At 33.4% G+C, this 11,537-nt stretch overlaps 1 protein-coding gene across 1 annotated transcript; it reads left to right on the forward strand.

Moving 5' to 3' along the window:
• The first annotated feature begins 5,856 nt into the window (after positions 1 to 5,856).
• On the forward strand, positions 5,857 to 7,611 carry LOC102613968 (hydroquinone glucosyltransferase-like). Its single transcript, XM_006480412.4, has one exon. The coding sequence runs from the start codon at positions 5,867 to 5,869 to the stop codon at positions 7,475 to 7,477; it is 1,611 nt and encodes a 536-aa protein (XP_006480475.3). The 5' UTR covers positions 5,857 to 5,866; the 3' UTR covers positions 7,478 to 7,611.
• The last annotated feature ends 3,926 nt before the right edge of the window (positions 7,612 to 11,537 follow it).

Below are 11,537 nucleotides of genomic sequence, written 5' to 3' on the forward strand. Positions count from 1 at the left end.
GATACACAATTACCATCAGTATCTAATCCTGAACCCCCAATTTCTGAAAATCGGCCAACAAAATCTTCCAGAGTTGAAACTAATGAAGTTGATATTAATTCTTTAGAGCGTGATCCAGGACTATGTCGTCAAATATAGAGCTATCATGTTAATCAACAAGATGAAATTCGACGAGCATATATTTGAGCAGGTCCATACGAACCTGTACGTTTAAAAAACCCGCAGTCTGGAGATCATGTTCGCAACTTTCAAAGTTCATGGTATTCTCTATTTCCCACTTGATTGGAATATTCTATTGCAAATGATGCTGCTTTTTGTTTACCCTGCTTTCTTTTTAATAAACCATCTGGGCATAAAGGAGCAAAATCTTTCACGGTAGATGATTTTAGAACTTAGGAGGAAGTGAGAGGTAAAAAATGTGCTTTTCTAAACCATGTGGGCACTGATCCTGACTTTGTTCATAAACGTACTGAAAAATCATGTGAGGATTTGATGAATCAATCTCAACATATTCAACATGTTTTTCATAATTATACTACTCAAGATGTTATCGATAATCGACTGAGGCTTAAGTTCTTAATTAGAGCATCTCGGTATCTTGCACCTCAAGGTTCCACTTTTAGAGGCCATGATGGAAGCGAATCTTCAGATAATTGTGGGATTTTTCTTAAAATATTGGAAGTGTTGGTTGAAGATAATGAAACATTTGCTGACCTTATATCAAAAGCTCCTAGAAATGCAATTTATACATCACCAAAGATTCAAAAATAAATTTTGCATATTTATTCAATGAAAGTCAGAAAGACAATTAGAGAAGAAATTAGGGATGCAAAGTTTTACATAATTTTTAATGAAGCGCGCAATGAGTAAAGAAAGAACAAATGGCAATAGTTTTGAGATTTGTTGATAAGGATGGAATTATTAGAGAACGGTTTTTTGGGCTAGTTCATGTCTCTGAGACTTCAGCACAAACCTTGAAAAAAAGAGATATATTTTGTATTGTCTAATCACACTTTAGACATTCAAAGCATCCGAGGCCAAGGATACGATAGTGCAAGTGATATGCGAGGTGAATGGAATGGTTTACAAGCTTTGATTTTAAAAGATTGTCCATGTACTTATTATATTCACTGTTTAGCACATCGGTTACAATTAGCATTAGTTACAGCATTCAAAGTGGTAATTCTTGTGCATCAATTTTTTACAAAATTAACTTCTGTTGTGAATATTGTTCATCCATCTTGCAAGCGTAATGATGAGCTGAAACGTGCTAAAGCTTATGAGATTGCACATATGCTTGCTCTTGATGAACTTGAGACTGGTAAATGGCTTAATCAAATTGGGACCTTACAACGGGCTGGTGAAACTCGATGGGGTTCTCATTTCAAATCAGTTTCTAGTTTGATAAATATGTTTAGTGCAACATATAAAGTTTTAATTAATATTGCGGATGAGGGAGTCACATACGCATCACGGGGAGATGCAGATGCAACTTATGGAGCGATAACTTCATTTGAATTTGTCTTTGTTTTACATCTTATGAAAAATATCATGGCGATCACTGATTTACTTTCTCAAGCTTTACAATGTCAATCACAGGACATTCTTAATGCCATGCGCCTTATTTCATCTGCTAAAGTACTTTTGCAGAAAATGAGAGATGAAAAATGGCAGAAGTTGCTAGAGAATGTGATTTCTTTTTGTAAAGCACACAATATTGACATTCCAAATATGAATGCTTGTTATATTGCAAGGCAAGGTAGAGCTCGTAATCAAGAAGATAACTTTGCTATGGAGCAGCATTATCGGGTAAATAGTTTTTATGCAGCAATAGATTCTCAATTGCAAGAATTAAATATTCGATTTAATGATAGCTCAGTAGAGTTGCTTATGCTTAGCTCAACCTTGGATCCTCGAGAAGGATATAATTATTTTAGAATTGATGATATTTATCAATTGGTTGATAAGTTTTATTGAGATGACTTCACAAATAATGAAAAGATATATTTGAGAGTGCAGCTTGATCATTATAATTATAATGTTGTTCAAGATCTAGAGTTTAAAAATTTATCATCTCTTTCTGATTTATGTTAATGGTTGGTACGAACAAGAAGATCATCAATATATCCACTTGTCTACAGAATAATTGTGTTGGTGCTTACTCTTCCAGTTTCTACAGCAACAACTAAACGATCTTTTTCAGCTATGCGTATTGTCAAGACTAGACTTCGCAACAAAATCGATTATGATTTCCTCACAGACACATTTATCACATACATCGAGAAAGATATTGCCAAGAAGATTAGCATGGAATCAGTCATAGATGATTTTAGGGATATGAAAGAACGTAAAGTTGGCTTTTAATATATGTTAAATTATGTAGTACAAGATACAATTATTTTATATTTTCATGTAATTTGAGACTTGAATGATACCTTATTTTCATTTTTCTTTCACGATCCTTTTGTGCATGTTCATTATTTTTAATTTAAACTTCAAATTTTGGATTACGAATTAGTCATTAGTTAAAATTTGATCTTGTGACATCTTTCAGCAACCCCTGAACCAGAAGTTTGGTTCCGCCCCTGCTTATATGAAAGGCCTAGACCTAAGCTCGTCAGACATGGTTGGGCTGGCCTTTCCAAACCTAATAATGACACATAAAGTTAAGTTAATAAATGATGGAAAATTGAGAGATGTCAATTCATAATTGAGTTTGATTATACTTTTGTTGTGATAAATTAACTTTTTTAGTTGGACAATAAATCAACAAATTGACATGGATTATGTCGATTGAAATTGGGGATAACGTGGTTGGGTTCATTTGGAACTGATGGATCTTGACTAAATCAACCATAAGCAAGTAAGAAATTGCACTCGAAAGATCAATTACTGAGGAGGTGAGTCTAAAAGGGGTCACCTTAATTAAGTTGGTGATCCACAAAAAGTAGAGGACGTTGTTGCTCGAGTTTACATGAAGGATGAGGTGATAACACAATCCATGATACCCAAGCTGATCAAGCAAACATTCTTACTATCATTTTTTTTGGGCATAAACAACTTTCTTGCATGTAACAAATATTTCTAATATTGTTGTCATGAATTAGTTCAAGAATAAAAAAAGGTAAAATAGCTTAAAGGTTACATGAAGGGAGAAAAAAAAATTAAGCTACCTTATCCATTATATAGTATCCAATGGTCGGCAAATAAAAATTCTCTTATAACCTAAGTATATTTATGTTTTAAAAGATCTTTTGATGCATTTAAATTTTTATTTAAGTACAATCGGGATCTTTTTATTTATTAGCTATCAATCACGTGATTATATTAACTTTACTAAAATATCTTATTATGAAAGAATCTTAATTGGTGATCGGCATATATTGCACCAGATGCACAACACAGCAAGTGTAGGCTATAAGCAAATAAAAATTGACAAAGATTTCTTTATGAATACTAGGACAATAAAAATATGCATGCATGTAATAATCCATCATACTAATAGCAAGAAATATTCCACAAACTATGCTATTGCTTTCATTTATATAATGTAGTTTTTACTTTTATCTTCAATATTAGTATTTCATAATCTAATGATAAACATTTGTCTTTTTCCACTCTGACTGTAATACTCCCAATTTTTCTAGGGTACTTTAGTAAACTTATCAAGGACATCTTAGTTATTTTATTAAAGTATTTATTTTCTTTCCCTAGCATTAAGTACAAAAAGAAAAAAAAATGATATCTCCAATTTACAAGAGAGAGATCGGGAAAGAGATGAAGAAGACAAAGGAGAGAGAAAAGAAAAGAAGAAGAGAAGAAGAAAAAACTTGTCTTCTTAGTTTGGCCATGAGTAGAACAATAGAAAGAGAAATGAAATCAGAGAGGTGAGTTTATTTTTGGTGTTTATGAATGAATTAAAAACTGATTATTTATTAGTAGTAGTAACGGTAATCTTAAATTTTGCATGGAAATAAACTAATAATCGGTTGCTTCAAAAATCATAATGATTAATACAAATTGATTTCTATTTCGGGTTTTGTATATATTAAACTAGACATCTTTAAGAATGTTTTGCAAACATGCTAACTAGATAAGAATTACAAAATCATTTTACTAATACCTAAGTTTCTTCAAAAAATTACGAAATTCGAAATAATGATTTGTATATATGTCTAGTTTGATTATGGAAATTTTCGTGATTTTATAATAAAAGGATAAATTATTTTGTATTTTTAAAGCAAGTATGTTCAAAATAGTAAAAAGTTTGATAGACTTAATGATGTCCGAAACAAAAAAAAATTTCAGTAGTTTTTTAAGAAATTAAAGTATGAAGTTTTTATTCTAAAGTTTCAATATGTTAGCATGCACTCTAAAAATTTGAATATTTTTCCAATTAGGAAATAATTTATTAAAAATTAGAGAACAATTAGGAAATAATTTATTAAAAATTAGAGAACAGAGGTTGTTCTGTCTAGAATAGTTATTGAGATTATTTGAGGTTGAGTTTATTATATTTTATAAAGAGGAACTTGAGGATATTGAAGTTTATGATTATGATCCTATTCCTATATCTTATGAGAGTTTTTATTATATATTAATTTTAGGCTAAAGATTTTGATATGCTTTTTTACTTGTGAATGTGAAGAGGTAAGTGAACTAAACTTATAAATGAATCACAATGAACAATATGTATATGTTTGGCATGATTGAATTTCTATTATATATATGGATATTAATTTATATGATTTTACCAATGTGTTTATGTCATGTATTGTTATGTGTTAAGTGTGAATGCATACATGGACATATCTATATGTCAAGGGCTATTGGCATTAGCATGAACATGCATTATATTTTTTTTATAAAATGAGAAAGCGGATTTTTATCAAATTGATTCTAAAGAAAGAAAGTAAACAAGTTTCTTTCTTCCCTTAGGTACTTGAATTTGTTACTTATTTAGTAGGTACTTAATATATTATGTTAAGAGATAAGTGGGTAAAGGATGCTTGCGTGAAGCCCAAGATGAGTTTATGTGAAAGTCTAAATGTTCAGTGAGAAACCTACTAAGTGATAGTTAAATGAAGGTAGTTCAAGTAAATGATTTGAAAGAAAATGTGAAAATATGAGGTTTTGATGGATTTATTTCACAATGTTTCAAAAGACCATTGCACTCATGCATTTGCAATGTATTTAAATATGTATGTATTTTTGTATATTAAAAAACAAGTTTGCTTATCAAGTTTTGTACTCATTATAGTTTATTGTAATTCTCATAAATTAAAATTATTCACGATGAATAAGGAGGAGAACTTGAATTGAGAATAATACATGATTTGGCATTTTAAAGTCTTTTGCTGTGTGAGGATTAAATATTTTTAAATTGTATAGAGATTTTTAAATTTATCAGTTTTAGTGATTATGTCATACTTAAGTTGCAAACTATATGTAAAAATCATTCTAAGGAGAAACTTTTAGACATATTAGAAGTATCATATTAACCATATAACAAATAAATAATAATATAACATGTGTATTTATTTTGTCAAATTTCATTCAAGTGATAATAAATTTAATTTAATTACACTTAATATATATATATATATATATATATATATATATATATATATATATATATATTAATTATATTATCTTTTATATATTTTAAAATTCTTCCATCCATCGTTCATCCCTAGAAAGATTGGATTGAGTTGTTACATCGTTCATCCATCGTTCATCCATCGTTCATCCCTAGAAAAATAGTAATAAACCGACTAGGTTTATGGGTCCTCACAATATGAAACACAATAAATACAATATAATTCAAAACTTTTAAAAATTAAACATAAAATTTCTGGTTCTTATTATGGGACACATAGTGCGCCCACCTGATCATAATAATGCGCCCAACACAGACAAGGTTTTGTCCCCTATATATTTGGTTACAAACCTTGACTTCCCAGAAGAAAACATATCTGAATTACATCACTACTTTAAAAGAAACCCTACAAAAATGGAGACCCAAAACTCAAAACAAATACCCCGTGCCCATGTAGCCATGGTGCCAACGCCAGGCATAGGTCACCTAATTCCCCAAGTTGAGTTAGCCAAGCGACTAGTACATCAACACAACTTTCTAGTCACCATCTTCATCCCCACCATCGATGATGGCAGAGGCTCATCCATGGAACCACAAAGACAGGTCCTCGAATCCCTACCCACTTCCATTTCCACCATCTTTCTTCCTCCTGTGAGTTTTGATGACTTGCCTGACGACGTTCGGATGGAAACCCGGATCACACTCACCCTCGCTCGCTCTCTTTCTTCACTAAGGGATGCTCTCAAGGTGTTAGCGGAGTCAACTCGGCTAGTTGCTCTAGTTGTTGATATTTTTGGGTCGGCTGCGTTCGACGTGGCTAATGAATTTGGTGTTCCTGTTTATATTTTCTTTACTACAACGGCCATGGTACTGTCTCTTATCTTTCACTTACCTGAGCTTGATGTTAAGTTTAGCTGTGAGTATAGGGACGTGCCTGAACCGGTCCAATTGCCCGGATGTGTCCCGATCAACGGGCGTGATTTTGCAGATCCGTTCCAACAGAGAAAGAATGAGGCATATCGAATTTTTTTAAGCTTTAGCAAACAGTATCTGGTAGCAGCTGGGATTATGGTCAATAGTTTTATGGATTTGGAAACGGGGGCTTTCAAGGCTTTAATGGAAGGAGATTCGAGTTTTAAACCTCCTCCGGTTTATCCGGTTGGACCGTTGGTTCAGACCGGATCAACCAATGAGACTAATAACGATAGACGCCATGAGTGTTTGAAGTGGTTAGATGAGCAGCCAAGTGAGTCAGTTCTATTTGTTTGTTTTGGTAGTGGTGGGACCCTATCACCGGAGCAGTTAAATGAATTGGCCTTAGGACTTGAAATGAGTGGGCAGAGATTCTTATGGGTTGTTAGGAGCCCACATGAGAGAGCAGCAAATGCCACTTATTTTGGCATCCAGAGCATGAAAGATCCTTTTGATTTTTTACCAAAAGGGTTCTTGGATAGGACCAAAGGGGTGGGTCTAGTGGTGCCCTCTTGGTCTCCTCAGGTTCAGGTGCTGAGGCATGGCTCGACCGGAGGGTTCTTGAGTCACTGTGGATGGAACTCGATTTTAGAAAGCATAGTGCATGGTGTGCCAATAATTGCTTGGCCACTCTATGCAGAACAAAAGATGAATGCTGTGCTTTTGATTGATGATTTGAAGGTCTCATTTAGGGTCAAAGTCAATGAAAATGGCCTGGTGGGCAGAGAAGATATAGCCAATTATGCAAAGGGCTTGATTCAAGGAGAAGAAGGGAAGTTGTTAAGGAGCAAGATGAGAGCACTAAAGGATGCAGCCGCAAATGCTTTGAGCCCAGATGGATCTTCTACCAAATCACTTGCCCAGGTGGCTCAGAAATGGAAGAACCTGGAAAGTGAGACAAAGTAATGCCGTTTCCTTCAATGTATGTGTAATCTTCTTTATTTCTTGCTAATCTTCTTATCGTGAAGGTTTAATAATTGCAACATTGCGTTATATTTGTATAAGCACCTAATTGAGTAATTTTCAAATAATTTTATTAACTGATCACCTTAATTTAAAAGAAAGAACTAACTCTTAATATTGTAGGAAAACAAGTAATTAATAAATAACAAGTACAAAAATATGTAGATGACCAAAAAACTAATTAAAAAATGAGACTCTTTTAAGCTTCTTTCTTTTTTTTTTTTTGGTCTTATCCACGAGGTATCCTGGGGAGGGCCCCAACTGTGGGAGGCACCTTTAAGCCCGTACCACAACTCAGACTAGAAGTCCCCGCTCGAACCGGGAGGCACAGGTTCTCCCAACAAATGCGACTTCCCTGCGACTCGAACTGGGGAGCAAACCCAGTCAAGCCACTTAAGGGGACTCCATTGCCAGTGGAGCCAACACTTTGTTGGTTTTAAGCTTCTTTCTTTAATTTATCTTAATTACTATCATAATACCTCTTAATAAGGAGAGATTTTAGAATACTTCTGATGTATTACAATTAATTGATGCATACGTGACATGTGTATTTGAATTTAATATAACCACCACCACTTACATAATAGTTTTTCAAAATAAATACGCACCTGTCATAAGATCATTTGCTTATTGTATTGATACGCCACCTCTGATGTATTCTAAGTTTTCTCCTTAATAAGATGTCATTGGAATTAGACCTGAGGGCACATTAGTTACCATGATAACACTGCATGCATGCCTATGCTTTAAATATTTAGTTTGCAAATTTTCCGCTAATTAGGACTTGGGCAAAATATTACTCATTTCACATGTTTTGTACTAAATAAATTTAGATGTGTCGTGGCTATAATATTATGAACTTCTTCTTGTTGTTGTTGCTGCCATTATGGAGATAGAAACGATGTCTCCATATAGCACCAGGTAGACACTATTTCTATTGCCATGGTCGTTAAAATATAAGTGCTCATTGTGAATAACATACGAAAACACGTTGACCAAAAAACTAATAGTGAAATGTAACACTTTCAGGGTTTTTTCTTCCACTTAACTTAATGACCATTATATACATTAGCGCTTAATAAGATGGTACAGGAATGAGGCCGAAGGGTACATTAATTACCATAATATCATTGTGTCTATGCCTGAACTTTTACGTACCATGAATCCAGGACTTTCCCTGCACATTTTCTGCTGATATTTAATACTAGGGCCATAATGTTTAGGATAAGAATGCTCTTATGGTTTGGCTTGCTCTGAGTATTGAGTAATATGTGATTGGCGGGTAATAAATTAAAAAATAAAAATAAATAAGTTTTAGTCATACATTAATATTAAAGGACATAATGCATAAGATTTTTAAAAGTTCAGAAGAGTTCAAGTTGGGAAAGAATCTTAATGGTAATATTTGTCCGTTTCACATGTTTTTTACTAAATACTTTTTAATATGCTGCGACTATATGGGAACGATTTTTATGAGAATTTAAGTGTAGTTTTAATCAATATTACATCGGATGCGGATATAAGATTATGTTGGGTTGATATAATACTTAGGACAATAACTAACAATATAAACGCAAACATATTCACTACCAATTATTTATAACCCAAAGGAAAATGACGTAACACTAAAGTTTAATACAATACTTGAGAAAATTTACGAGTTTGGCTTAACCTATCGAAACTTAATTATTATAGATGAAAATCAGGTATCATGAAACGAAAATGTCGGTAGTGCCTACCAAAGTAATGATAATAAAAAGAAAAACCATGAAGCAGAGGATGATTGTGAAACATGTGCTTGTGCCCCACCACTAAAGAAGAACCAATGACAATCAATAGTTATTAGAATCGTGAATAACGTGTAACTCTCATAATTGGTTGCCCAACTATCTTCATTCCAAAAAGGAGCATGATTTGTGAACCATGTGCTTGTAGTCGTGGTCGATCGACTCGTAAAGTAATTTCAATGACTAGGTGATTTAAGTTTGCTTGCCCCTTTTAAGCATTACAGCTATACACTTAAAGCTACATTACAGCTATACACTTAAAGCTAGGAAAATGGTTGAAGGTTATAAATTTTTTAACTACGTGTTGCACCCATTGTTCTTCATTTTTTAAGCTATTAACTCCATTCGTGGAAGAAGGATGGACGTTTGCTTGTCAGTGTCCCTGTGCTACTTTTAATTCCCTTTTTATGGGGCCTTGCTGATGAATTTTGATTTCAAATTATTAGGAAATTGAGCTTCCTCCCAGGATTTCCAAGCAATTTGTCAAGTAATAAATCAATAGAAAAAAAATTAAATTGAGAATAATATCAATCTCACAACACAATATTTACATAGAAAACTTTAAATCTGGAGAAAAATCAAGGCCGTTGTAAAAAATACAACTAAAGAAAAATATTCACTATGTGAAAAATCATTACAACCATACTTTCAGAAATAATTTTCTCTCACCCAAACCCCAAATACACCCAAAACTCTCAATTTAAGAGTAATTATCTTCAACTCTCAAATTCCCTCTAAATGCAAGAAGAAATGAATATTTTGGGATGATTTAAATGAAGCGATGAACCCCTCTATTTATAGCCACCAGTGGCTACTGTTCATCTTGCGGCTACTGTTCATTTTGCGTTTTTTTTTTCTCTTAATTCAAAGATTTGAATGTCAACATTCAAATCTTTGAATTTTGATAATGGCTGGCACCCCATCTAGAAGGGTGGTGCCGGCTTGCCTCTTTTCACATTCTCTCACTTAGAGATTTGATTGAGAACTAATCAATCTCCACACTAACCTTACTATTTTCACCTTAGTCATAATCCTCACTATAGAGAATTATCATACTCCACCATAAAAGAGTATACCACTTAGAATTAATTACCAATTCTAAAAATTTTACATCGACACATGTCGAAACATTCTGCTAAAATTTATGGTGCAACTTCCATGTTGGCTTTCTTGGAAATTCATCAGCCATCGACATAAATTCCACTACACACTCTACATCAAAACCATGCCTTGTGTGCAAATCTTGTGGACCCGCTAGTAGTAAAACATCTTATTTCATGGTACTAGCGGTATACCATGAGGATGTCATCATCATCTATTTTACAAGGGATCATCATCTCCCACGATTATGAGATACTTACCACTAGCAATACTATCAGTATATGATTTGGAGCCACTTGCCAATCCTGCTCTATTTCCACTATGACAATCTCTTTTTAAGTGCCCCGATTATCCACACCCCGAGCAAACTCTTTTCTTCTTAGATTTATCTTTCTTCCAATTCTCTACAATTGCCAAAGCCGAGACATCTGTAGTTTCAGTACTTTCACCACTCAGTCTTCTTTTTTATGAGAGTAAAGTACTAGGAACTTTTTCAAGATCTACTGTCTCCTTCCTGTACATCAAAGTAGGTAACAAGTGTTAATAGGAAGTTGGAAGTGACCATAGTAACCTAAGCGCCTTGTCCTCATCTTCAATTTTAACTCCAATGGCTTCTAGTTCTAACACAATACCATTGAGAACACTAAGGTGATCGGAAATTTTTGTACCTTCAGCCGTTCGCAGTATGTGAAATCGCTCTTTCAGGTACAATCGATTTGAAATGCTCTTTGTCTGATACAACTTTTCTAACTTCTCCCAAAGTTCTTTCCCTGTAGGAATTTTTCCTACATTTGCAAGAACATTCTTTGCTAAAACATTTGCACCACGCATCCACCACTAGTTTCTGTTGTTTGCAACAAATATTTTGTTATTGGTCACTGCATTATTATTACATGTAATAAATTTCCGTAACATACATTGTGTAGAAACATAAATTGTATATCTATAATGGAAAAGTTGTTACCGATAATAGAAATTAATCCTAAGTTAGGACAGAGCCTAACAAATTAATACAAATACGTTTGCTATGAATTTCTTATAACCCAAAAGAAAAAAAAAAGTCAAACACTAAAATATTATGAGGTTCTAAAGGAATTTACGGATTTGAACTAATC

Source organism: Citrus sinensis, chromosome 6, assembly GCF_022201045.2.
Source record: "Citrus sinensis cultivar Valencia sweet orange chromosome 6, DVS_A1.0, whole genome shotgun sequence".
Taxonomy (NCBI): domain Eukaryota; kingdom Viridiplantae; phylum Streptophyta; class Magnoliopsida; order Sapindales; family Rutaceae; genus Citrus; species Citrus sinensis.

Bases quoted from the DNA above. Each gene is read 5' to 3' on its own strand.
- LOC102613968 (XM_006480412.4), top strand. From the start codon at position 5,867: ATGGGACACATAGTGCGCCCACCTGATCATAATAATGCGCCCAACACA.